The sequence below is a fragment of the Mytilus edulis genome, chromosome 5 (genome assembly GCF_963676685.1).
Source record: "Mytilus edulis chromosome 5, xbMytEdul2.2, whole genome shotgun sequence".
Classification (NCBI taxonomy): Eukaryota; Metazoa; Mollusca; class Bivalvia; order Mytilida; family Mytilidae; genus Mytilus; species Mytilus edulis.
Genome location: NC_092348.1, coordinates 69,115,729 through 69,140,841, shown reverse-complemented (window position 1 = coordinate 69,140,841; position 25,113 = coordinate 69,115,729). Strand labels below are relative to the sequence as shown.

Below are 25,113 nucleotides of genomic sequence, written 5' to 3'. Positions count from 1 at the left end.
TTTTGGACCCTTTCGACCCCTTATTCCTAAACTGTTAGGACCAAAACTCCCAAAATCAAACCCAACCTTCCTTTTATGGTCATAAACCTTGTGTTTAAATTTCATAGATTTCTATTAACTTATACTAAAGTTATGGTGCAAAAACCAAAAATAATGCTTATTTGGGCCCTTTTTTGGCCCTTAATTCCTAAACTGTTGGAACCAAAACTCCCAAAATCAATCCCAACCTTCCTTTTGTGGTCATAAACCTTGTGTCAAAATTTCATAGATTTCTATTCACTTTTACTAAAGTTATAGTGCGAAAACCAAGAAAATGCTTATTTGGGCCCTTTTTGGCCCCTAATTCCTAAAATGTTGGGACCAAAACTCCCAAAATCAATCCCAACCTTCCTTTTGTGGTCATAAACCTTGTGGTAAAATTTCATTGATTTCTATTCACTTTTACTAAAGTTAGAGTGCGAAAACTAAAAGTATTCGGACGACGACGACGACGACGACGCAGACGACGACGCCAACGTGATAGCAATATACGACCAAAAAATTAAAATTTTTGCGGTCGTATAATAAGTTCAAAGGAGCGTTTGACTCCAAGAAAAAAAAATTAATCGTTATTTCCTGTTGATATGCACATCTACATAGTATGTCCTTATTATCTAACCAGATGCTCCACAGGGCGCAGCTTCATACGACCACAGATTTCGAGCCATGAACATTGGGGTAAGTATGCACACTACATTCAATAGTTATCAAAGGTACCAGGATTATAATTTAGTACGCCAGACGCACGTTTCGTCTACATAAGACTCATCAGTGACGCTCATATCAAAATATTATAAAGCCAAACAAGTACAAAGTTGAAGGGCATTGAGGATCCAAAATTCCAAAAATTTGTGCCAAAAGCCTGATACAGCTCTGAATTTGGATTGTGATTAATTAGTTGACACAACACAGGTTTCTGACACAGAATGAATGTGGTTTAAGAACTTATACTTAAAAACTTTAAATTTTAAATTGGACATTACCTATGATGGCCCAATATCCAAAATCTAAATACATGGTTAGATTCAGCATATCAAAGAACCCCAGCAATTCAATTTTTGATGAAATCAAATAAAGTTCAATTTTGGACCCTTTAGACCTCACTGTGGACCAATTTGATAAACGGGCCCAAATATCAAAAATCGAAATACATGGTTAGATTCAGCATATATCAAAGAACCCCATTTATTCAATTTTTGTTGAAAATCAAACAAAGTTTAATTTTGGACCCCAATTTGGACCAACTTGAAAACTGGGCCTATAATCAAAAATCTAAATACATGTTTAGATTCAGCATATCAAAGAACTCAACGGAATTAATTTTTGTTGATATCAAACAAAGTTTAATTTTGGACCACGATTTGGACCAACTTGAAAACTGGTCCCATAAGCAACAAGAGTGCACACACTGAAATGTCTCGCCTTCTATACTAATCATTGATATTATGTTGATAGTCCTAAGTATAAAGCTTAGCTTTATTACAACTGTCACATAAACTTAACATTAACCAAGATAACTAAACAAAGACCAATGAACCTTGAAAATGAGGTCAAGGTCAGATGAACCAAGCCAGGCAGACATGTACAGCTAACAATGCTTCTATACAACATATATAGTTGACCCATTACTTATAGTTTAAGAAAAATAGACCAAAACACAAAAATTTAACACTGTGCAATGAACCGTGAAAATGAGGTCACGGTCAAATAAAACCTGCGCAACTGACATAAAGATCATAAAATATTTCCATACACCAAATATAGATGACCTATGGCATACAGTATTAGATAAAAAGACCGAAACTCAAAAACTTAACTTTGACCACTGAACCATGAAAATGAGGTCAAGGTCACATGACATCTGCCCGCTAGACATGTACACCTTACAATCATTCCATACAACAAATATAGTAGACCTATTGCATATAGTATGAGAAAAATAAACCAAAACACAAAAATTTAACTATAACCACTGAACCATGAAAATGAGGTCAAGGTCAGATGACACCTGCCAGTTGGACATGTACACCTTACAGTCCTTCCATACACCGAATATACTAGCCCTATTGCTTATAGCAACTGAGATATGGACTTGACCACCAAAACTTAACCTTGTTCACTGATCCATGAAATGAGGTCGAGGTCAAGTGAAAACTGTCTGACAGACATGAGGACCTTGCAAGGTACGCACATATTAAATATAATTATCCTATTACTTATAATAAGAGAGAATTCAACATTACAAAAAATTTGAACTTTTTTTTTCAAGTGGTCACTGAACCATGAAAATGAGGTCAAGGACATTGGACATGTGACTGACAGAAACTTCGTGACATGAAGCATCTATATACAAAGTATGAAGCATCCAGGTCTTCCACCTTCTAAAATATAGAGCTTTTAAGAAGTGAGCTTACACCGCCTCCGCCGCTGCCGCCGGATCACTATCCCTATGTCGAGCTTTCTGCAACAAAAGTTGCAGGCTCGACAAAAATCGCAATGCATGTTTAGATTCAGCATATCAAAGAACCCAAAGGATTCAATTTTTGTTGAAATCAAACAAAGTTTAATTTTGGACCCCGATTTGGACCAACTTGAAAACTGGGCCAATAATAAAAAATCTAAGTACATGTTTTAGATTCAGCATATCAAAGAACCCCAAGAATTCAATTTTTGTTGAAATCAAACAAGGTTTAATTTTGAACCCCGATTTGGACCAACTTGAAAACTGGACCTGTAATAAAAAATCTAAGTACATGTTAAGATTCAGCATATCAAAAATCCCAAGATTTTTGGACCTTAATGTAGACCAATTTGAAAATGGGACCAAAAATTAAGAATCTACATACACAGTTAGATTTTGCATATCAAAGAACCTCAATTATTCAATTTTTGATGAAATCAAACAAAGTTTAATTTTGACCCTTTTGGCCCCTTATCCCTAAACTGTTGGGACCAAAACTCCTAAAACCAATCCAAACCTTCCTTATGGTCAAAAGCCTTGTGTTTGTATTTCATAGATTTCTATTTACTTATACTAAAGTTATGGTGCGAAAACCAAGAAAAATGCTCATTTGGGCCACTTTTTGGCCCATAATTCCTAAACTGTTGGGACCCATACTCCCAAAATCAAGCCCAGCCTTCCTTTTGTGTTCATAAACCTTGTGTCTAAATTTTATAGATTTCTATTTACTTATACTAAAGTTATTGTGCGAAAACCAAGAACAATGCTTATTTGGGCCCTGTTTTTGCTCCTAATTTCTTAACTGCTGGGACCAAAACTCCCAAAATCAATCCCAACCTTCCTTTTGTGGTCATAAACCTTGTGGTAAAATTTCATAGATTTCTATTTACTTATACAAAAGTTATTGTGTGAAAACCAAGAACAATGCTTATTTGGGCCCTGTTTTTGCCCTTAATTTCTTAACTGTTGGGACCAAAACTCACAAAATCAATCCCAACCTTCCTTTTATGGTCATAAACCTTGTGTTTAAATTTCATAGATTTCTATTCACTTATACTAAAGTTATAGTGCGAAAACCAAATGTCTTCGGACGACGACGACGCCAACATGATACCAATATACGACCAAAAAATTTCCAATTTTTTCGGTCGTATAAAAAGGTTTTATAAAATTCTGTTGTGTGGTTTGAGAGGAGTTGCGATGACAAGAAACAGGACTGAAGGACGGACAGGTCAAAAACATTATTCCCTCCGCAACTTGTTGCGTGGGTATAATAAAGTTATTGTATGGAAACTAAGTGTCTTTTGACGATGCTAAAGACGATATCGAGGACTACAGACGATGACGATAACATGATACCAATATACGAACGCAAAATTTTTTTGTGGCCGTACAAAAAGGTGACAGTGAATTCCCTTCTAGATTATCATCCTTATGTTACAAATTCTGAATTAAGACAAAGAAAAAGGTTCCTGCTATTTTTACCTAATCAATAACTCACTTTCATAACAAATATTTCATACCTGAATCAGTAAGAGCAATCAACACCTCGGTGGCATTACTTCTTTTCATTAAAGCATTCTCAGCATACATTCTCAGTTCATAAGCTTTTCCTTCCTGTAAATTTTTTACTTCATATGCTTTTTGTTGCTTTGATTCATTGGTATCTTCTTTATCAACTAACTTAGTAGTCCACTCCAATGACCCTTGGATTCTGTACTGTACATAAAATTTTTGTTGATATCCACCATCTGAATTGATGTCCCATTGAACAGTGATACTTGTAGCTGATGCTGATTGTTTGCTAAAATTACCTGGTGTTTCTGGTAAACCTGAAGAATTATTTTTTCAATAAGAAATTAAAGAAACTTATTGAGCGCCCTTGAATACCTCAGGCCCCCACATTGTCTCTAGACAAATAAAATAACTCTAAGAAAAAAAAGTTGAATCAGAATTTCCTGTTGATATTCACATCTACATAGTATGTTCTTATTATCTAAAAAGTTCATGAAATTCTGTTGTGTGGTTTCAGAGGACAATGGAGGAGTTGCCATGACAAACTGTTGCAGTAGTATATTGAAGCAAATAAGTTCAAAGGGGCGTAACTCCTAGAAAAATAATTCAATCATAATTCCTGTCTATATGCATATCAACATGGTAAGTCCTTAATTCAATGAAATTCTGTTGTGTGGTGTCAGAGGAGTTGTGATGACAAACTGTTGCAGTAGTATAATGAGGCAAATAAGTTCAAAGGGGCGTAACTCCTAGAAATAAATTGAATCATAATTATCTGTTTATATGCACATCTACATAGTATGTCCTTATTATCTAGAACGTTTCATGAACTTCTGTTGTATGGTTTAAGAGAAGTTGTGATACCAAATTGTTGCAGTAGTATACCATGTATAATGAGGCAAATAAGTTGAAAGGGCCCTAATTGCTACAAAAAAAAAATTGAATCTTATTTCCTGTTGACATTAACATCTACATAGTATGTCCTTATAATCTTAATATTTTCATGAAATTCTATTGTGTGGTTTCAGAGGAGTTACCATGACAAACTGTTGCAGTAGTAAATTGATCAATGCCAAAAATTTCAAAGGGGCATAACTCCTATAAGAAATAATTGGATCAAAATCTCCTGTTTATATGCATATCTACAGATATGTCCTTATTATCTAAAAAGTCTCATGAAATTCTGTTGTGTGGTTTCAGAGGAGTTGCCATGACAAACTGTTTGCATAAGTATAATGAGGCAAATAATTTCAAAGGGCATTCCTTGTAGAATAAAAATTGTATCATAATTTCCTTAGAACATAAGTGAGCACCCTCACATACCTCAGGACCCAACATTGTCTCTAGACAAACAAAATAACTCTCAGAAAAAAAAACTTGAATCAGAATTTCCTGTCGATATGTACATCTACATAGTATGTTCTTATTATCTAAAAAGTTCATGAAATTCTGTTGTGTGGTTTCAGAGGACAATGGAGGAATTGCCATGACAAACTGTTGCAGTAGTATATTGAAGCAAATAAGTTCAAAGGGGCGTAACTCCTAGAAAAATAACTCAATCATAATTTCCTGTCTATAAGCATATCAACATGGTAATTCCTAATTCAATGAAATTCTGTTGTGTGGTGTCAGAGGAGTTGTGATGACAAACTGTTGCAGTAGTATAATGAGGCAAATAAGTTCAAAGGGGTGTAACTCCTAGAAATAAATTGAATCATAATTATCTGTTTATATGCACATCTACATAGTATGTCCTTATTATCTAGAACGTTTCATGAACTTCTGTTGTATGGTTTAAGAGAAGTTGTGATACCAAACTGTTGCAGTAGTATACCATGTATAATGAGGCAAATAAGTTGAAAGGGCCCTAATTGCTACAAAAAAAAAATGAATCTTATTTCCTGTCGACATTAACATCTACATAGTATGTCCTTATAATCTTAATATTTTCATGAAATTCTATTGTGTGGTTTCAGAGGAGTTACCATGACAAACTGTTGCAGTAGTAAATTGATCAATGCCAAAAATTTCAAAGGGGCATAACTCCTATAAGAAACAATTGGATCAACATCTCCTGTTTATATGCATATCTACAGATATGTCCTTATTATCTAAAAAGTCTCATGAAATTCTGTTGTGTGGTTTCAGAGGAGTTGCCATGACAAACTGTTTGCATAAGTATAATGAGGCAAATAATTTCAAAGGGCATTCCTTGTAGAATAAAAATTGTATCATAATTTCCTTAGAACATAAGTGAGCACCCTCACATACCTCAGGACCCAACATTGTCTCTAGACAAACAAAATAACTCTCAGAAAAAAACTTGAATCAGAATTTCCTGTCGATATGCACATCTACATAGTATGTTCTTAACTAAAAAGTTTCAGGAAATTCTGTTGTGTGGTTTCAGAGTTGCGATGACAAAAGCAGGACTGACGGACGGACTTATGAACACAGACAGACAGATGGATTGGGTCAAAAATATAAAATTTTAAGATCATGTTTTAGAAGCAATCTTTAGGTATCTGCATTGAAATGAGTACAATGATTAATAGATTTCTGATGAACTTGTTGGCAAATAGTATCAAGAAATTCTAGTTAATTGTTATTGATACATACATATCATCAATAATGTACTCTTATGTAAAACACTATTTGACCACTTTGTAGATAAATTGTGCATTTGAAAATCATTCATATAATATTAAAATATTGATAGTCAAATTTATATTATTCAATTAACCTTATTTTAAATTGTATATAACCCTGTTGCCTCTTCAAATGTACAAAATAGAAGAAAAAAAACATTAAAAAAATTTCTTAAAAATTGAAAATATTATGTATTTGGTGTTCTAAAAAAATCCTAAATAAACATTTATGAATAATAAGATTGACAAAATTTGATATGCTATAGCAAATAAATGGGGAATGTGTCAATGGGACACATATGATGGCCCCGCTTGCATATCATATAAAATTATAAAAGTAACATAACTCAAGAACAATAAAAGTGACACTACCCATTTGTTATTGATCTGGGTTTTGTAGTTATAAGTATTGTGTATAAGTTTCATAACATTTGGATAAGGCAAACTTAAATTTGAGAACAGAAACAAAAAAATACAGCAATTTTCAAAATTTGTAAAGGGCATAACTCTAGAACAGTCAAAGTGACACCACCAAAAATCAATCTTGATCTGTATGTTGTGGTGAAAAGCATTGTGTATAATTTTATTAACATTTAGTAGAGGCAAACTTCAGGTTGGGGAACAGAAACGAAACATTCAGCAACTTTTCAATTTGTAAATAGGCATAACTCTATAACTGTTAACATGACGCCACCAACATTCAAACTTGATCTTTTTTTGGTGGAAATAAGCATTTTGTATAATTTTCATAACATTTGGTTGAGGCAAACTAAAGTTACAGATCGGAAACAAATTTTGGGACTTATGTACAGACAGACAAGGGTTAAATTTAATACCCCCTCCATTGTGGCGGGGCCTTAAAAAAATAAGTTTAATAATCATTACCATAAATCATTTGCACAAAAGATTAAAAAAAAAATGCTTCGCTAAGCAAGTTTCAGGTGTAATACCACCAAATTATGGTACGTCACATCGGGTTGTATACAAAAATAGGTAAAAAAAAAATATTCCCTTGAATTTGACAGTTGTAGGTAATTAATCCTACATTTTATTGCAGTAAAAGATTTCTGTGTCATAAACATATGTCTTGGTTCAAAGCACCATTTTTTTTATCTGGGATTTTTATAGAATATTTTGTAATCTTGAGGTTACATGGTGACTAAACCTTGTACACAGATAAAATAAGGGTAGAAATTTGATTGGTTAACTTCCAGTGATGGTTATTTTCTTATATGCAATGAAATGTTATGTGAATTTTTTTCTATAGTACTGGACAGGATAAAACTTTACTCATGCCAAGTATTTCTTTATTTGAAACAAAGATAAATTCTACACATTTTTCGAAAAGTGCAAATTTAACAAAGACTTACAGGGGGAAATCAATGGTGGTATTACACCTTGATACGACCACAGAGGTAGAACCCTAAAGTTAGGGCAAGCATGGATAACATTTTTAAAAGAGCTCTAAATTTGGATTGTGATTGAATATTTGACAGAGCATATGTTTGTGACAAAAAAAAATGAATGTGATAAAAGAACAGAAACATTTACAAAGATAAACATTGATATTAATATATATAATAAACATTTGTTGAGAGGGGACAAAAAAATCACTTATTGTACCTTGTCCTGGAAGTAAAATCTGCTTGAAAATTTTGGTTCTAAACATTGTGTACCAGTTTCATACAATTCGGATGACAAAATTTAAGTTCGTAAACGCAAAAAATATGGGATGAAAGGAAGACAGAAAAAGGAATGGACAGTAAACGGTAACACAAAATGCTACTAATGCTAAAGCAAGGGCATAAAAAGGAAAAAAGATTACTGATAAAATCAGCGTTTGGTGGACAGATGGAGTAATAATAATTAAATGGAACATTCATTTCAAAATTATCATGTATTATATTCTACAACAAATACTTACTCGCAGATTCTAATTTGATAGCATATCTGACACTTCCAAATTTATTTGTTAGTGTTACATTATAAGTAACAAAGTCCTTCAGTTTCAAATCATGTACAGTTAGTGTAATATTATAACCATCCAGTTGTACTTCCTTCCCATTAATCGTATCCTTAACAATAGTAGGTGAACTTGATTTTTCATATCTATCTGAGTTTAGAATTTTCATTGGTTCTTCATTAAGAACCCATTCAAATGAGGTTAACTTTGGAACACTATACACGTTAACATATAGTTCTACATCTTGATATATTTCACCAAACTGTATGCCTCTGTCAATATTATCTGTAGTAACCACTGGCAAAGCTAAAATAAAACATTTTTTTAAATTTATTTAAGTTTATCAAATGTATACAAATACTTCAGTAAATGAACACTTCATATAAACTATAATGAAGGAAGCAAGTAGGACGCTTTGAGCCTTTACAGGTTGAAGGGCTGCCTACACTTGTCTTTATCCATTTCATCGGAACTTTGGTGGATAGTTGTGTCATTGGCAATCATACCACATCTACTTATTTTCATATTTAAAGCAAATGTTGCAATTATTTAAACCCCATAACTTTGTTTAAATTATCTTCAAAACAGGCAGGTTAATGTACCTTAAAAAATTGGGCTCTGATATACGATGATAATGCATCGAAAATCTAAATCTGAAGTCATTTTCTAAACCATGCGATACATGATTGGTAGGAACATGTCAACATCAAGTTTGAACTTGTCACAATCAACTGATCAGACACCTTAGAAGTTAAGGTCAATAGTACATCACCAAGATGCCCCGCACGGCACAGCTTTATACGACGGCAGTGGTCGAACCCAGAACAGTTTGGGCAATTATGGACACAACATTTAAGCTTGATACAGCTCTGAATTTGGATTGTGATTAAGTAGTTGACCCATTATAGTTTTCTGACACAGAATTAATGTGGTCTAATGAAATTTAGTTTTTGTTTTGCTATTGAGCGTCTTCAGACGACGCAGACGACGACAGCATACCATTATAGGAACTCAATTTTTTTTCTTTTGCAATTGTATAAAACACCTTAATATAGAAGGATGTTGCTTATATTAGGTTCTTTCCACTTTTCCGTGGAAAGACCTACTGCCTTTATTCTGCTTATTATTAGGTCTTTCAACTTTTCTTACGAAACACTGTTTGATTTTCTTCTGACAATTTATTTTTCTTCTACAGCCATTTTTTTCTTCATGCATGTAAATATTGTTTCGCAAGATGTCGCTTAAATGTCTGGTATATGATATCAAACATTTTATGGCCTTTGAAATTGACTGCGTAGCTGAATACTTTTCTTTGTAGGAGTTATTTCACTGTAACACTGTTTTCCTTGTGAGTTGGGACAAATGTTTTTTACCAAAATGCTTGTTTTATCCTCAGGACATTTGGTCTAATTTTCACTAAAGCAATAAGAAAACGCTATATGAGAGTTATTACCCCTTCTGTATTTGACATAAGGAATATATAAATGTATAACACGAATGGTACATTGTAAGTGATAGAGACCTAAGGTCTTTTGATTTGATGTCCTTGGTTAATTTAAATTAAATTGATGTCAGGGTCAAAGGTCAAAATCATGTTCTAAGAAGGATAAGAGTAAAACTTAATGCCCCCTTCTGCTACAACGGGGACATAAAACAAGAGGCTTAAGAGCCTGAATTGTTCACCTATTACTGTTTTGCTTAAATTTTTCATCAATGATTGTTTTTGCTTTTCAATATATATATTAATAAATATTGGTGAGGGTCTTAAAAATTCCATTTAAATGTTCATTGTATCTGTTTTATCATATTTTCTGCAAAAGCAAATAAAAGCATTTTACCAATATGTTCCATTTTAGTCATAGTGTCTGCTTGTTGACATAAGGAAAAAAAATACTAAATGTATACTAGATTCATTTGAGAAGACAAACAACTTGTGTAAAATTGTCATTAAAGGGCAATAAGTCTTCAAGGGTTCAACTGACAATTTGGGTCATTTAAAACTTTTTTGTAGATCTTACTTTTCACAACATTCAAGCTTGATACAGCTTTGAATTTGGATAGTGAATTTTGACACAGAATGAATGTGGTCTAATGAACTTAAATAAATGAAATTCACCTAGACTTATACTTAAGTTATTATCCAAAAAAATCTGTCTTCAGACGACAGTCATATAAAAACGGCAACATATGTAGCGTATTTACCTAACGATATAGGGATATAGGTATTTAGTCAGATCTTAGCATGTAATTGTGATCTGTTTACAAAAGGTATTGATAAAAATAAACAAACAATTTCGAAATGTGAAGGACTTAATAAAAACTGTATTTGGGTAGGTCGATGTAAGCATACGATCTGTATTGCGTCTTACACTTTAATCAGCAAATAATCTTTAACTACTTTATTAAAATATTGTGTAAATACTTTAATTATGAGCTATGAAGGTCAAGTGGCTCGAGCATGTTTCTGAGTAATTGTTAAAAAAATTTAAAGAAATATTTGTTACAGTGCGTTAGCTTTCTTTAGTCTTCACTATCCTATAGGTTACGACTTTTGGTTATATTTATAATTTAGAATCTTCTGTCATTGAAGGTGGTAGTTAATTAAATCGATTGGTGTGTTATTTGCATACAAAAATTATATTTCTTTGAAGTATGTTCAATTTCATAAAGTCAATGTGTTGATTGTCTACCTTGAACAGGGTTATAGTTTTATATTTTACCTATTGTTTTTTTATTGAATTTAAAATTGTTACAAAATCTGTAAATGTACTACATATTCCTATTTTTCATTAGTTAATTCAAGACATTTATGTTTATCTATAATTATAATAATAATTTATTTTATTTGTTTTGAAATGTTTAAAATTAACATATACCAATATTATAGGGTCATTGAATGAATATTGGGGAATTAGTGATTAGAATTTCATGTTGCACCAGCTTGCGAGTGCAATATATGTTCAACAGGGGACAAATTACTCAAATATTCATGCAATAACCCTTTTATTGTATAGCAATATAATATTTAAAAGTAACAAAAGTGCACAGGCTGAAATGTCTCGTCTTCTTTACTAATCATTGATATTATGTTGATAGACCTAAATATAAAGCTTTATTTCAACTGTCACATAAACTCATTATGAACAAAGAAAATGAAACATTACTCAATGAACCATGAAAATGAGGTCAAGGTCAGATGAACCATGCTAGACAGACATGTACCGGTAACAATTCTTCAATACAACAAATATAGTTGACTTATTACTTATAAATTAAGGAAAACAGACCATAACACAAACACTTAACACTTAGCAATGGACCATGAAAATGAGGTCAATGTCAAATAAAACCTGCGTAACAGACATACAGATTATAAAATATTTCCATACACCAAATATAGTTGATCTAATGCATAAAATATTAGAACCAAATGCTCCGCAGGGCGCAGCTTTATACGACCGCAGAGGTTGAACCCTGAACGGTTGGGGCAAGTATGGACACAACATTCAAGCTGGATTCAGCTCTAAATTTGGATTGTGATTAAATAGTTGACACAGCATAGGTTTCTGACACAGAATGAATGTGGTTTAATGAACTTAAAATTTTTGATTTGCCTTTGAGCAATTCACTATGCTGTTGAATATTAATCCTCTCCAAAAAATGTTTGAAAAATTTTCTTTTTATTTATGAAATTTCAAATGAGAAAAATTGAACCCCCCCTCCCCAATTTTTTTTTCACATCCCCCTATCCTTTATTCCAAAACAGATCTCAATTCAAATTTCAAATGGAGTTTGCAACAATAATCACTCATTTAAAAACATCATAAAATATCAAAATGTAAAAAAGTGCTTGCTATCACTAAATGGTAAAGATTGTTTTAATTTATCAGTTGGTAGTAAAAGTAAATATACATTTTATATTGTATAAAACAATGATTTAAGTTGATTCAACTACCTATTCTGGACAAAGAAAGATAACTCCAATTGAAATTTCTTGCTATTGCACAATATTGTGCAATTAGATATTTCTTGCTATTGCGCAATACTGAGCTTGAAAATTCTTGCTATTGCACAATACTGTGCAATTGAAGATTTCTTGTTATTGCTGAGAACTGTGCAATAGAAAATTTCTTGCTATTGCACAATACTTAATATAATAGTTTTGGATCCTGATTTGGACCAACTTGAAAACTGGGCCCATATTCAAAAACCTAAGAACATGTTTGGATTCAGCATATCAAAGAACCCCAAGAATTCAATGTTTGTTAAAATCAAACTAAGTTTAATTTTGGACCCTTTAGACTTAAATGTAGACCAAAAACAGGACCAAAAATTATGAATCTACATACACAGTTAGATTTGGCATATCAAAGAACCCCATGTATTCAGAATTTGATTTTGGACCCCAATTTGGACCAACTAAAAACTGGGCCAATAATCAAACATCTAAGTACATTTTAAGATACAGCATCTCAAAGAACCTCAAGGATTCAATTTTTGTCAAAATCAAACTAAGTTTAATTTTTGGACCCTTTGGTCCCTAATGTAGACCAATTAGAAAATGGGACCAAAAATTAAGAATCTACATACACAGTTAGATTCGGCATATCAAAGAACCCCAATTATTCAATTTTTGATGAAATCAATCAAAGTTTAATTTTGGACCCTTTGGGCACCTTATTCCTAAACTCTTAGGACCAAAACTCCCAAAATCAAGCCCAACCTTTCTTTTATAGTCATAAACCTTGTGTTTAAGTTTCATTGGTTTCTATTTACTTATACTAAAGTTATGGTGCGAAAACCAAGAAAAATGCTTATTTAGACCCCTTTTGGCCCTTTATTCCTAAACTGTTAGAACCGAAACTCCCAAAATAAATCCCGACCTTCCTTTTGTGAAAATAAACCTTGTGTCAAAATTATTTAGATTTCTATTCACTTAAACTAAAGTTACTGTGCGAAAAACAAGAAAATACTTCTTTGGGCCCTTTTTGGCCCCAAATTTCAAAAATGTTGGGATCAAAACTCTCAAAATCAATCCCAACCTTCCTTTTGTGGTCATAAACCTTGTGTTAAAATTTCATAGATTTCTATTCACTTTTACTAAAGTTAGAGTGCAAAAACTAAAAGTATTCAGACGCCGACAACGACAACAACAAGCAGACGACGACGCCAACGTGAAAGCAATACACGACGAAAACTTTTTTCAAATTTTGCGGTCGTACAAAAAGTAATAACACCTAACACAAACACACATAGGCAGAAACACAAAACAGTACACCATAGCCACCACTATATTCCAGAAACTTCTAACTCATGTCTAATGCTATATACAATGTATAGTGAAAAGTTGTAATTGGAACCTACACAAAAACAATTAGAACTTTTCTCAAAAAGACTATAAATGAAAAATGAAATATATCATCTTTTCTTAATGATTTATGGTGGGAAAATTAACCAGAGTTATCTTACTTTAATCACAGAGCACTGGCGTCAATGTGATGATTGTAACTGCAGTTACGATCATCCCAATATGGCGGACACAAATATAGGGCTATTTTAGAAGGCTGATTTCTCCACCATAACAGCTTATTCTAAGATTTGTTTGATATCAAGAAAAATATTTATAAGCATTGCTATTGAATGTGTTTTTCATAAATTATAGAAAAACAACCAGACGAACTAAAAAATCGAGCTACAACATATCACGATGATGATTGTAACTTCGTCTATAGATGATCGTAACTTTGACTTGTTTTAATAAAAAGATGATCGTAATTCAAAATTTACGAATGTTTTTTTTTCACTAAATGAACACCCTATTTAGCAGTCAAGACAAAAAAAATATGATTTTAAAATTAAACAAAGAATAAATGAAAACCACTATTCTAAAAAGAAACGACATAAGGGATTAGCAGACTTATATGCAAATATCCTCCAATTTGTTTTTTCTTATGAGTAGTTTAGTTAGCATTCAAAATGGATTTACGTTGATATGGAGTTGAATCAGTTGATATAGATATCATTCTAATAATACAGTTTAAGAATACTTTCACTGAATAAGTAAAGGAAGGCATGAAGTTACATTATTTAGATGACTTTCTATTGGTTTTTTTTAATTGTTGCCTGGTCTTGTTTTATTCAAACTATGACGATGAAACATTGGAAGGCTACAGAGCGGGACTTAGATGGAGGGTCAAGGTCACATCACCTTTTTGTGAGAGAAATTTGGTTGATTGTATAGGGAATCTATGAAGCATGACTGTAGCGGGTCTACTCTTACGAAGCCAGTCCCCCGTCCCTTTATGGCAAACTCTGGATACGCCACTGGATTATTGTTAGAATTTAGAAGAAGTAAATCACTTCCAATTACTTTGCTATATAATAGCAGATTTTCTATATTTTTTACTGATCAAACGTTACATGTACAAGTTTCGAAGTCAATAGAAGGTTATCCAACCCATCAGAGAAATATTTTTATAAAATTGCATACGAAAACATCATTGTTTACGTTTCTTCTTTCCCCGTTTTTAACAGTCTCTTCATAAATATAACTCTGCATTTAATTCATGGAATTCTAATCGTAATTTACCTAGTGTGCCTTGGATTTACATTCATTGAAGATTCTGTTTTGACAAATGTTCAAACGAAAATTGTACAGTGGATAAATTATGGGATATTATTGTAAAAAGTGTTGTATTAAAGTAAAAAAAAAACACTATAAGTTATAAATTTGCACCATCTCGTCAATTTTTCCAGACTTATCCAGATCTGGGAGTCTGGAACTCAGAAAAACATGCTTGATCTGAACATGAATGAAACATTTGCCCCTGGACGTTCGGCTATAAACAAAATCATGCATTTTTCTTTGCCTTCTTCAAATTATATTAACAGTTAGATACTATTCCAAGAAGAGAGCTTCCCATACATGTACTTTTTATTTTAAAATAAAGTATATGAATCAGTCATGAGAGTGTTGGATGATGCCGTAAAATTGTTTTGTTTAAGAAAAAAAAACCATCACAAACTACTGACTTATAGAGTCACTTAAGCATGTTTAGTCATGTTAGTGACGGTTCATTATTACGGATATAGAGGAAATAACAGCGCACTTAAGATATGGTATCAATACACTTTAATGCTATTAGTCTGCCATTATTGGATATCACACAGGTTCCCGTAAATTTTTTATCATAAGATTCGTCCTCACATAGAAATATTATTGGTTTACAATGAGGCCATATTTACATAATAAAGTGTAAGTAATATAAAAAAAGAAGATGTGGTATAATTGCCAATGAGACAACTATCTACAAAATACCAAAATGACACAAACATTAACAACTATAGGTCACCATAAGGCCTTAAACAATGAACAAAACGCATACCGCATAGTCAGCTTTAAAGGGCCCCGATAAGACAACGTATAACAATTCAAATGAGAAAACAAACAGCCTTATTTATGTAAACAAGAGTGTACACACTGAAATGTCTCACCTCTTTACTAATCATTGATATTATGTTGATAGTCCTAAATATAAAGCTTTATCACAATTGCACATAAATCAAACAAATCAAGAAAACTAAACATTGACCTTTGAACCATGAAAATGAGGTCATGGTCAGATGAACCATGACAGGCAGACACGTACCATGTGTACAGCTAACAATTCTTCCATACCACAAATATAGTTGACCTATTGCTTATAGTTTAAGAAAAACGGACTAAAACACAAAAACTTAACACAGAGAAATGAACCATGAAAATGGGGTCAAGGTCAAATAAAACCTGCGCGACTGACATATAGATCATAAAATATTTCCACACACCAAATAAAGTTGACATATTGCATCTAGTATTAGAAAAAAAGACAAAAACTCAAAAACTTAACTTTGACCACTGAACCATGAATATGAGGTCAAGGTCATATGACTCCTGTCAGCTAGACATGAACACCTTACAATCATTCCATACACCAAATATAGTAGACCTATTGCATACAGTATAAGAAAAACAGACCAAAACACCAAAACTAAACTATAACTACTGAACCATGAAAATGAGGTCAAGGTTAGATGACACCTGCCAGTTGGACATGTACACCTTACAGTCCTTCCATACACCGAATATACTACACCTATTGCTTATAGTATCTGAGATACGGACTTGACCACAAAAACTTAACCTTGTTCACTGATCCATGAAATGAGGTCGAGGTCAAGTGAAAACTGTGGTATAACAGTACAACAGTTCCGGTTTGGTTGACGTGGTTAAATAATTTTGTTAAAATGACTCAGTCTGATACACATGATACATGTATATGCAAACTTCTGAAATTTGTTTACAATTCCATATTTTGAATAAAAAGAGGACTTGCTGGACATGTACTCTAAATTAATGTGGAATTTTTTTTGTAGCCAATGTGTTCCAATATCAACTGTCATTTGAATAATACAATCCATCGTGATATGTAACTATAAGTGATTTACTATCATGACTATGCGGCTATATATATACTAAGATTTACATCATAAAGTGTAAATACAATGTATGGTCAGTTATGGTTGATGCTGTCACTTATGGTCAGTTTTGGTTAATGCTGTCAAATATGGTCAGTTTTCATGGTTTTTGTTGATGAGGACAAAAAATATTGTCATATTCATGAGTCAGTTTGAGATATCAAAACTACTGAAATAAGTTTACGATTCAAAACTTTGATTAAAAAGAGGACATGCTGGCACTATAAACTGATGCAAGCATACTTTTGCTTTCCAATATTGCCTCCTTTAATATGTTTTAAATTAAACAATCCATCCTGATATAAAAATATAAGTGATTTACTTTGCGGCTATTATTTAAGATTGATTTCATTTACATAATAAAGTTAAAGTTCAAATATGGTCAGTTTTGGTTGATGCAGACAAATAATTTTGTTATACCAGTCAGTCTGAGTTTTGAAAACTATTTTGAATAAAAAGAAGTCATGTTGGCACTCTTAATTGATGCAAATGAAATTAGGTAGCATTGTGTTCCAATATTTGCATCATTTGTATTATCATGATTATACAATCTATCATAATGTAAAAATATTACAGATTTACTATATATAGCTATGCGAATATAAGAGTTATAGAAAAAAAAACTCTGGCCGTAGAATTTAAAAACCAATTCTGGCTGTAGAATTTATTAAAATCAATTCTAGCCGTAGAATTAGAAATCAATTCTAACTAATGACCGTAGAACTGTTCTAGAAGTAGAACTGACTAAAAGGTGTCAGGCCGACAGTTCTACGTACTGTTCTAGAACAGTTCTCCTGACAGATTTAATGAGAGGTTAGAAGTGATCTCCACTGTACCATTTGATTTTAATAAGGGGGATAAAATTTGGAAAAAAGGCAGGACAGAAAATTTGAGTAAAAAAAGGCCGGATGAAAATCAGGATAAAATAAAAAGGCAGGATAGCAACTTATGTAAACAAATAAAATGAAAAAGCATGACTGAATAGGGTAAAAATAAAAACGCAGGACAGAGATTTCCACATTAAAAATTCAGGACAAAATTATTCATCCAAGCCCCTCCCCAAAATTAAAATCAAATGGTGGCAAATTATTGACGGTTTCATAGGTTCTTTTTAATTTAATTACATTTCTAAATGCTTTATTTTTTCAACCTCTCCTATAAAAAATGTAAATTTGTTAATAAAAGAAACTATAAAGTCTGAATTCGCCAAAAATACCAGGTACTATTGTCTCTGTAAAGGGATCAACTTAGGGAAAAAAATCTCCAGTTTTAACAAACTGATCTTTAATATCAACTGTCCAATACTTTATTTATATAAAATATATGAAATCAATATAAAGTTATTATCCCCCAATGCATTTTAATATTGAACTAGATAAAAATAAATACGAAATCTCACAAAATCATAACCATTTATGCAGTTACCAATAGAACGTTACCCTCCCCTCAGTGATCGTTCCTCATTATTATCACATTCATTATCAATTGGTAACGTACATTTGTTTCACATACTGTACAGCTTTGTGTGTCCTTATGTATCAGAAAATGTTTTGTTGGAACATACAGTTACGACCATCTTAAGTAAAAGTTACACTCATTGTTGATAAAAATAAATAAAAGTTACGATCATCATCATGATTTTTTTGTATATCGATTTCATTCTTCTTGGTGCTTTTACATCCTGTGTGAAAAAATATTTCAATGACAATGCTTATAAAGATGTTTCTTGATTTAATGCAAATCTGAAAATAAGATTTTAAAGTAAATCCACGGGTGCAACATGTGGAGCAGGATCTGCTTACCCTTCCTGAGCACATGAGATCAACCCTAGTTTTTGACGGGGTTCGTGTTGTTCATTCTTTAGTTTTCTATGTTGTGTCATGTGTACTATAGTTTGTCGTTTTCATTTTTAGCAATGGCATTGTCAGTTTTTTTTGGTTTTATGAGTTTGACTGTCCCTCTGGTATCTTTTGTCCCTCTTTTATAGAAATCCATACTCTTGTTCTCACTTTATTGTCTGAAGACCTAAACATCTTCTTGTGATAAATTTCTTCGGATGACGAGAGCATAGTACAATGCACAATGTTTGCAGTTGTATAATAATCTGTATTATTGTATAGCAATATAATATTTCCCACAGAACGTAACCAAAAGTTAGCGTGCAATAAATTCTAATATTGCACTAGTGCAATAAATCTTCAAATTCGTGATGTCATCAACGGTCAAATCTTAGTTTAAACCAATTTTTACTTTCAAATATTATATTGCTATACAATAAAAGGGTTATTAGATATAGGAAGATGTGGTGTGAGTGCCAATGAGACAACTCTCCATCCAAATAACAATTTAAAAATTAAACCATTATAGGTTAAAGTACGGCCTTCAACACGGAGCCTTGGCTCACACCAAACAACAAGCTATAAAGGGCCCCAAAATTACTAGTGTAAAACCATTCAAACGGGAAAACCAACGGTCTAATCTATATAAACAAAACGAGAAACGAGAAACACGTATATATTACATAAACAAACGACAAATACTGTACATCAGATTCCTGACTTAGGACAGGTGCAAACATTTGCAGCGGGATTAAACGTTTTAATGGTCCCAAACCTTCTCCCTTTTTCTGAAACAATAGCATAACATCACAACATATAAAAACATACGATAAAATATCAATTGGCAGACTTAACTCAATCAAAAAACGTATGATTACACAATGAAAGAAAATATTGCATGAATATTGGGGAATATTGTCCCTCGTAGAACATATATTGCACTCGCAAGCTCGTGCAATATAAAATTCTACTCGGGACAATATTCCCCAATATTCATGCAATAACCCTATAGTATCAGTAAACAGACTTATTATGTGACTGATCCAAATAGTTTACAAATAACTCATCACTGTCAAGCTGCTGACCAAATATAAAGTCATTCTTATCAATAGTTTTTGGGAAGAAAAAAAAATTGCTGGAATAGCAGTCAAACTATTAGAAAGGTGATTGCAATATACATGATATATAGCCTCCATTTTATACAATTGGTATAATGACTAAAAACTACAACGCTATAATGTGACAAAAATTCTTTAAAGGGCATTAGCTGTCAAATTCAAGTTCACTGATTTGATTAAAATTCTTTTATTTGAGTGATAGCATACTCAACTTAATATCCAAATTACATAAAGTCTGAAATAACCAATTAACAGTGAAAAGACTAGATAACATATATATGTATATATATCAGCATTCATGTATATCTTAGTCGAAACGCCATCTAATTAAACATTGAGCGTAATGACTTCTAAAGACTGACATTGAACTGTCACATAACCTAACTTAAACATAAATAAAAATAGATTGCCCCCTTTGGCAATTAAATTTTTCTTTATTTGTTTGAATCCAAGTTTTAGGTTATAAAACAAATATAAGTGAAACATCGTTTTTACGTGTTTAAGTAGATTTTTGGTGGATTGAATTAGTCAACAAAAAGATTTGCCTGTGCATTTATTCATCAGCAGTATTTCTTACCTTATACATGTATAGACAAAATTAAACAAAATGGGCTGCTATAAAAGCAAATTTTCATTTCACTTTTCATTTTCATTAATGATAATATTTGATTTTTTTTTTACATCTAATGCCTCTTTCTGTAAGTTGTTGACCCTTTTAAAATATAGTAGGTGTAAATAACAGAATAAACTTCACATGCAAACAAAATATCTAAAGGTTATACATTACCATTTACAATTACATTTCCAGAACCAGTCTGTTCCTCCTTCTTGTTTTTGCCTTTAATACCATTACTGACTGTACACACATATTCTCCATTGTCTTGGTATCTTAACGACACTGGGACATCAGGTAACTTCAGAGTTTTTGACCCGACAAATTCTTGTATCTCTCCATATTTGGACTTGTGTTGCCATTTGTGGTATGTATAACTGTCTGGATTACCACTAGCATTACATGTTACTGTTCTGTCAGCTTCATTCTGTGTATATGTAGGACTGTTCACTGTAATGTCAGGAGCATCTGCAGTAATAATGGAGTTAGTATGGTAATATTGTTTGGTGTACTTTCAGGTCAATTTTGTAAAAAAAAATATTTTATTTGAAAGAACATTAATTTAAAACTATCGATATTTTTTTTTTATTTCCCTTAAATGATAATTTTGATCCTAGATAAAAAAAAAAATTGTCATTTGTCACACTTTATTCAAATTTCCCTTTAGCTATCAATTTATATAAAAAAGATGTACGCTTTTCTCTTAAGTGCAAATTTTCAGGATGTGAGAATTCATTCAGAAAATATGAAATCTAGTCAACATTATAGTGATGCCTAGTATTAAAATAAGGCAATTATGTAATATATGAAGTCTCAGATTAATATTGCAGATTAATGTGCCACTAAGAAGAAGCTTATATTTCCTTTATCTGTTTAAGTGGACTTTTCGTCCCCGAGGGTATCACCAGCCCAGTGGTCAACACTTCGGTGTTGACATGAATATCAATTATATGGTCATTTTTATAAATTTTCGGTTTACAAAATTTTTAATTTTTCGAAAAACTAAGGATTCTCTTACCCCAGGAGTAGATTACCTTAGCCGTATTTGGCACAACTTTTTGGAATTTTAGGTCCTCAATGCTCTTCAACTTTGTATTTGTTTGGCTTTTTAACTATTTTGATCTGAGCGTCACTGATGAGTCTTATGTAGACGAAACGCGCGTCTGGCGTATAAAATTATAATCCTGGTACTTTTGATAACTATTTACTCACAAATTCAAAATCTCAAAGATTAAAATCCAACTGGAATTTGAAAATTAAAGTGTAAATATTGCAAGATGAGCTGTAACATGGTTAATGTTCTCTGTAACGTTTATTAAATATGACCTTAGATTTTCCCTGGAAAGCCAATCATTGATTAGTTTACCTGATATAGACAATGGTCAATAGGCCATGACTCAGAGGGGACCAAACAGTCTCCATGAAAATGAGATGTGCTGTCTATAGTACTGCAACCAGAGTTCATTTTTAAAACTTTAATGGCCCAGAAGAACACACACCTAAATTATATATCGATGGGAAGAGGAAAACGTGTACAATAAGAAAAGTTGGGTCGTAAAAATCCAGAGTGGTCACAATTTTATTAAATTGAGGTCAAAGGTCAGACCTAAACATATCAATATTTCAACCACAAGGACAAAAAGGAGAAATATTCTGATATTTATTCAATAGAATGCTACAAAAACGATTCAAATATATGCATATGCTATAAACAATGTTAAAACGACAAATTTGACAACTTATAAGAAGAGCTGTCATTACAAAATAGCGTTGATTTGGAACCTTCTGATTTTTTTCCATTTAAGACATAGCAAAAGAAGAAGTGGCCTAGTATATTACAGAATTATTTTCTAATTTATAAAACACCAGTTTATCAAATTATTTCAATAGTTTTTCTATCTTTGAAAAAAAAAAAAATTCAAGCGCTGAAACAGTGTTTTTAATTTTGCATCGTAAAGGTTGTGAATTTTGTAAAAATTAGTATCTAGTTATAGATAAATACATATTGTGTATTATACCTGGACAGATCAGTAATAACACAAACTATACTATAATCACCCGAGGCGAATGTGAGGTTTAAAAAAAATTAGTGTAAAACAAAGTCAGTTTAGTGCATGAACATTCTTTTAGTGGGATAATCTCTGTAAAAAAGTTAACTCAATATTTTTTAAAGAAAGGATGAAAAATTATACAATGCAATGCCAATTTTTTAATGTTGCAATTCAAAATCAGTCATGATCCTATATAAATTTTAAAATCCACACACAATAGCTCAACTATGAATCAATCTCTTAGTCATCATATGCGGATTCGGTGATCGTGACACATATTCCCATATGCATATGCATGATATATCTGTACTGCCAATCCCAAATGTAATGGGGCGAATGTTGCTACAGAAACGATTGATTTTGTAATAGCCATACATTTACGAATTTATGGTTTTCTATAGGGACAGTATATGGTTCAGAAGCGCCTGTGTGTTTTTTTTCATCAATAAACTAACAAATGAACTTTGAGCATAGGCTCCGTGTTGAAGACCGGACCGTGATCTAAAATGGTTTACTTTTATTAGTTGTGACTTGAATGGTGTCTTGTATCATTGGCACTCATACCACATCTTCCTATATCTATTAAGAAGCTATGCGGGCATCATTTCCATAGAAATACCAAAACATGGACATAGCTCATAAGAACACTGATGGCAGGGTGAAGTAATTGTTCTTCTTTTAATGTATCTTTGATTTTTTCAGACACACCTTGGTGTAATTTTGAAAATGGCATCCCCTAAACTCTATATTTCATATCCCCTGGCCCCCTGTGTCTGAATTGTAAGGTGTCACAATATCTAGTAAGTTCTGGAATTTGTCAGTTTGGTAAGCATCAGAGACAATCTTGGGTAAACGTGATCGGTATATGTAGAGTATGTGCTACATGAGAAAGGCTTTTTCTTATGGGAGAACAAATCACATCACTAACAATCGTTATTAATGAACTGACAGCAAGTTCAAATTCTAATTTTTCATTAACTTTTTTCCTTAATTGCACAGGTGTTGACTTCAATAAGCACTTGGTTATGCATGTATAAATGATTACACACATTAATAAGTACAACTTAAAAGACTGTCAACAAGTTTAGAAGAATCAGTTTTGTGAAGTTTTCTGTTTTTTGTAAAAGTTTTTCTTGAATCATGATTAGGGATTAAGCCATTTCCTATTCTAGAGGTGGCAGTCTAAATTTTGCAGACAATCACACCAAATGGCCTCTATTATGACAAAACCTACCTTTTGTTTTTATTGTTAACTTGTTTTCGTCCTGAACATGCATGAAATATTTGCCACTGGACGTAAGCAACCAACAATCAATCAATCAATCAATCTAATTTAAGGACGCACCAATTGTGCCTTCTGGTGCAAGTCTCATAACATCACTGATGATTCGCCAAAGAAAAGCTGAATATCAAGAGAAGTTGGTTTTAGCATCACCTTATCATTGAATAACCCATATTTCAGCCAATACTTACATCTCATATATCCAAGTGAACTTGAAATTAAGGATACCACTGATACCAGAAGGACTGCTTCATACCTTGATCTTTTCCTCAATATTGACGTAGATGGACGACTTCACACGAAAATCTATGATAAACGGGACGATTTCAACTTCCCAATTATCAATTTCCCATTTCTCAGCAGTAACATACCCTCTGCCCCTTCGTATGGTGTTTACATATCACAATTGATACGTTATTCACGTGCTTGTTCACACTATACGGACTTCATATACAGGAGTGTGCTCCTTACGCAGAAACTGCTCCAACAAAGTTATGAGGAGGACAGATTAAAATTGACACTCCGTAAATTTTATGGACACCATCACGATTTGGTGGATCCATACGATGTTTCGTTGACCAAACTAGCTAAGGACATTTTTACCACATGGTAGATTGTGTTTTGTCATAATGTCGTCTAATCTTTTAATTACCAAACGTGACTTATTCCCGATTGTGACTGTTTTGCCGAGTGTGAACTCGCATTACTATAAGACGTGGTACGGTACTTATACATCCCATATTCATGTATTTAGTTTAAATGTTTAATGTTATATTTGTAATTCTCATCGGATTTTGTCAAATGTGTTGACGTCTTTTCTATTATATTTCTGTGTTATGGTAAAGAAAATTAATCACCGCCTTCATTTATCAGATTTGATTTCGTTCAAAGTAATCAGTACGATAATTTACGTTTGAAGTTAGATTCATAACAAACCTGACATAGTTTTATAATATAGTTAATTGCTACCTCAGTTTTATATTAATAAGAATTAAAATGTGCTTTGTTATTAAATGCAATATCAGTATTTAGTTCAAATATATAATCTTAAATTAATCCTAATTCTAA

General features: G+C 32.3%; 1 protein-coding gene across 1 annotated transcript in view; it reads right to left on the bottom strand.

Moving 5' to 3' along the window:
- LOC139525214 (uncharacterized) overlaps nucleotides 1-25,113 on the bottom strand; it is a 198,820-nt gene that overhangs the window by 97,634 nt on the left and 76,073 nt on the right. Inside the window, exons 7-9 of the mRNA XM_071320404.1 lie at nucleotides 20,887-21,180; nucleotides 8,588-8,932; nucleotides 4,024-4,332 (exon numbers count right to left, since the gene is read on the bottom strand). Of these exons, the coding sequence (XP_071176505.1) occupies nucleotides 4,024-4,332; nucleotides 8,588-8,932; nucleotides 20,887-21,180 (948 nt within the window). The remainder of the gene's footprint in view (nucleotides 1-4,023; nucleotides 4,333-8,587; nucleotides 8,933-20,886; nucleotides 21,181-25,113) is intronic.